The 4,383-nt window shown below is 43.4% G+C and overlaps 1 protein-coding gene across 1 annotated transcript in view; it reads right to left on the bottom strand.

The window, feature by feature from the left end:
- Window positions 1-2,678: 2,678 nt before the first annotated feature.
- TCN2 (transcobalamin 2) overlaps window positions 2,679-4,383 on the bottom strand; it is a 47,434-nt gene continuing 45,729 nt past the window's right edge. The window contains exon 10 of the mRNA XM_040345424.1: window positions 2,679-3,072. Within this exon, the coding sequence (XP_040201358.1) occupies window positions 3,011-3,072 (62 nt within the window). The 3' untranslated portion in view covers window positions 2,679-3,010. The remainder of the gene's footprint in view (window positions 3,073-4,383) is intronic.

Consider the following 4,383-nt stretch of genomic DNA (forward strand, 5'->3'; position numbering starts at 1 on the left):
ATCTAGCTAAACTATACAGTGTATAAATATATGTACAACACCTGGGACGTATATATATCCTCTACACACTGTAACATTAACTGACTAGACTGCCTGCTCTATCTACCTGCAACAAATTACACTCTCTCTGTCCTCTCTTAACCACCGCAACACACTACACAAGGCCGACCTGCAGGCGGCCTTTTATAGTGTGGGGCGTGTACTACACCCCCTGAGCCATAATTGGCCAAAGCCACCCTGGCTTTGGCCAATTATGGCCCTCCGTTTTTTGCAAGCTGTGATTGGCCAAGCATGCGGGTCATAGTGCTTGCTTGGCCAATCATCAGCCAGCGATGCCGCAGTGAATTATGGTCTGTGAAACGTAACTCGAATTTGGCGCGAACGACCCGTTTTGTTCGTATTTCGACGAACGATCGAACATACGATGTTCGAGTCGAACATGAGTTCGACTCGAATACGAAGCTCATCCCTATCTGTCACTTCAAAAAGCCTTGTTCCTTGTGGTTTGTGGTTGTGCCCTATACCAGCCTGCTGTGTTGCTTCTAGTGAGTTAGCGGCTGGCCCAGGGGAAAGGGTTAACTGTTGTAAACTCAGGGGGTAATCCACAAAGATCCGGCGTAACTTAATTTTTCCCATTTAAGTTACACTGCCTTAAAATTTCTACCTAAGTGCCCGATCCACAAAGCACTTACCTAGAAATTTTTGGCTGTGTAACTTAAATTCCGCCGGCGCAAGGCGTTCCTCTTTTCATGGGGGCGATTCCCATTTAAATTAGGCGCGCTCCCGCGCCGGCCGTACTGCGCATGCTCGTGACGTCATTTTCGCGACGTGCATAGCGCGAAATTACGTTATGCCGAGCTTTGTGGATTGCGACGGGTCAATAAAGTTGCGTCAGGGAAAAAAAGATATGGCACGAAAAAAAAAAATCAAAACCAAAAAAAAATTGCGTCGCTGGACAGAAGGGTCTGCTTTTACATGGTGTAAACAGTTTACACTTTGTAAAAGCAGCCCTAATTTTGCGTTTGCAAACTAAAACTTACGGAGAAAAAACGAAGCTGAAAAGCTTTGTGGATCTCCGTAAGTGCTAATTTGCATACCCGAGGCGGCATTTCGACACAAAATGCCCCCAGCGGCGGATGCGGTACTGCATCCTAAGATCCGGCAGTGTAAGTCCCTTACACATGTCGGATCTTCTCCCTATCTATGTGAAACTGATTCTGTGGATCAGTTCCATAGTTAGAAACAGGGATACGACGGCGTAACAGCAGTTACGCCGGCGTATCCCTTTTGAGGATCTGGCCCTCAGTTCCTGGGCTTTTTGGCCTACAATGGGTGGAACTCCGCTTTAACACTTGTAGATGTTTCCTACTAGACAAATATTCACTTTTTGAGTTCAGTTCCAATTAAGAATAATAAAAACATAAAATGCTTATTTTCTTTAGAATGGCAAATTTATTCACAGTCAGTTTTGTAAATGTAGCAATTACAGTTTAAATAATACAATGTTAAAAAAGCATTAGTCCAGTCATTAGTTCTGTGCTATACGTTTTTTAGAGCTTTGATTTTCAGTGCACACTTCAGCGGTCAGTGTCACTCATTCTCAGTGTTGTGAGAAGCCTACATATGGGAGAACCACTACAGTCTTTATTTAAAACCAAAATGTCCTGAAAGAATAGCATTCGGCTTGTAAGAAAAGGTTCTTTATCAGACACAAAGAGCAGCATTGATGTGAAAAGGAGTCATAACAAATAAGAGTCCAGTTGATGCTTTGCCATAGGTCCCAAAAGTCCCTGATTTCGAGGGACTGTCCCTGATTTGGAGAAATGTCCCACTTTCCTCCTCATTTGTCCCTCATTTTGGTCCGATTTATATAGTTGCATATAAAACGCACTTTTTAATCTTTCAAATAGTGTTTTCCAGTGCTAAACCTTTCATCCAAATTATAAATTGCTGCATTTGTAAATTTTAAAAGCCAATATAAAGGAATAGTAGTGGTAAAAAAAGCCCTTGTGGATTTGATTAACCTTTGTTGGGAGGTATGGCTTTGCCAGCAGTTGAATCGTGATTGCAATGGCTTGATGATGTTTGCACATTGCATACTGGCTAATTAAAGGGGTTGTAAAGGAATTTTTTTCCCCCTAAATAGCTTACCTCATCCTTCCATTTTGCTTTTAAATGTCCTTATTTCTTCTGAGAAATCCTCACTTCCTGTTCTTCTGTCTGTAACTCCACACCGTAATGCAAGGCTTTCTTCCCTGTGTGGAGAAAGCCTATTGAGGGGGGAGGGGGCGAGCAGGAGTGTCAGGATGCCCACTAACACACAGCTCCTTTCTCCATCTGCAAAGTAGAGAGTGTCCTGACTTCCCTGCCCGCCCCTCCCCCTCAAGAGGCTTTCTCCACACCAGGGAGAAAGCCTTGCATTACTGTGTGGAGTTACAGACAGAAGAACAGGAAGTGAGGATTTCTCAGAAGAAATAAGGACGTTTTAAAGCAAAATAGAAGGATGAGGTAAGTGAAGGAGGACTGCAAGGTAAAATAAGCTATTTAGGGGGGGGGGGAAATCCTTTAACACCCCTTTAAATGGGACATACATGTGTTTTGATCAGATAAAGGCATCATTATGACTGACTGGAACCAACTTCCTTTCCGGGACAGTTCATCATTTTACTACAAAACCAATCTAATCATCTTTTATGGTTGTAAATCAAGTTAGTTATTAAAAAGCAAATGACCAAAACGGTTTCGGTAAGTAACACTGCTGTTCCTCTGTTAGTTTGTTCAGAAATCTGTATTTTTCAGCTTCAGGGCTCTGCATATTATACTTGTTTTAATTGAATCAAGCCCATGAATTAATACTGTTTAAACGATTACAGCGCTGATCCAATGCATATCTGTGTTGTTTATCAAAGTTATTTGGCAAATACTGTAGGAAATCTAAAATTCTAAAAAGTGAGGCCAGTTTCCCTCATATCTGATGACAACAGGTCATTCTAGTGGTCTTTGTTGCTTCTTATTGTGCGTTAAGACGCAGGATGATCTTCTCTTTGTCTGCAGGTTTGTAGTCAGCAATGCCTAAGAAACAGACGCAAAAAAAAGTCAGCAAAATGAACTCACACAATCAGCAGCTGATTAATGTTTTGTATAATAATGGTTTATGCAAAATAGAGTAAAAGAGTGTGGAGCCTTTGCGGGTAACATATTACATGTGTCAGTTTACTAGCACAAGATATAAAATGATGGCGATCAAGATACTGGTCCCCATGGGCCTTCTTACAACTTCTACATGAAAAAGTATTCATACCCCTTGACATTTTCCACATTTTCTCATGTTACAACAAAAACATAAATGTATTAGGATTTCATGTGATAGACCAACACAAAGTGGCACATAAAAGTGAAAATACAGTAAATGTAGTAATGTTAAAGCCTGGACATTTTTTACCTTAAAGCGGAGGTCCGCCAATTTTTTATTTATTTTTTAAAGTCAGCAGCTACAAATACTGCAGCTGCTGACTTTTAAAATAAGGGCACTTACCTGTCAAGGACACCCATGATGTCGGCACCCGAAGCCGATCTATCGCTCGGCTTTCGTGTGCTGCCGCCGCCATCTTCGGTAAGGGAATCAGGAGGTGAAGCCTTGCGGCTTCACTTCCTGGTTCCCTACTGTGCATGCGTGACTCGTGCTGCTCTATCCCACTGGTCCCTGCTGTCTTCTGGGACCTGTGTATCTCCTAGAAGACAGTTGGGGGGAGGGGCGAAGGAAGTGGCGTAGATACCCACGGGTGGCTTGGGTATCTATGCTCGGAATTGGGAGCAAATATCTGTATTACACAGGTATCTGCTCCCCGCTCCCCCCTGAAAGGTGCCAAATGTGACCCCGGGGGGGGGGGGGGGGTTGAAAAAAGTGGAAGTTCCATTTTTGGGTGGAATTCCGCGTTAATGCATTACCTACATTAAAGAGTAACTCTTTTGTTACTTTCTCGCTACAGAACGAAAGGAGAATGAAGATTCGCTGTCTAAGGACCTCGGTTATGGAACGCTCTACCTTCAGACATTCGAATGGAGGAAAACCATCGGGCCTTCAGTCTAGTTTCCCGTCGCAAAGTTAGTCGTTTTTTTTGGTGCCTTAACTTTACACAGCAATCGTATTGCTGTGTAAAGTATGGCCGTCGTTCCCGCGTCGAAATTTAAAAAATAACGTTGTTTGCGTAAGCCGTCCGGGAATACGGAATTACGATACGCGCGTCGCCGTTCAAAAAATGACGTCACTTCGCGCAAAGCACGGCGGGAGTTCGGAAACGGAGCATACGCGGTAGGTCCGGCGCGGGAGCGCGCCTAATTTAAATGGCACACGCCGGAGGCCACCGGCGTAGGTTTTCATCG

Source organism: Rana temporaria, chromosome 1 (genome assembly GCF_905171775.1).
Source record: "Rana temporaria chromosome 1, aRanTem1.1, whole genome shotgun sequence".
In the NCBI taxonomy this organism is placed as follows: Eukaryota; Metazoa; Chordata; class Amphibia; order Anura; family Ranidae; genus Rana; species Rana temporaria.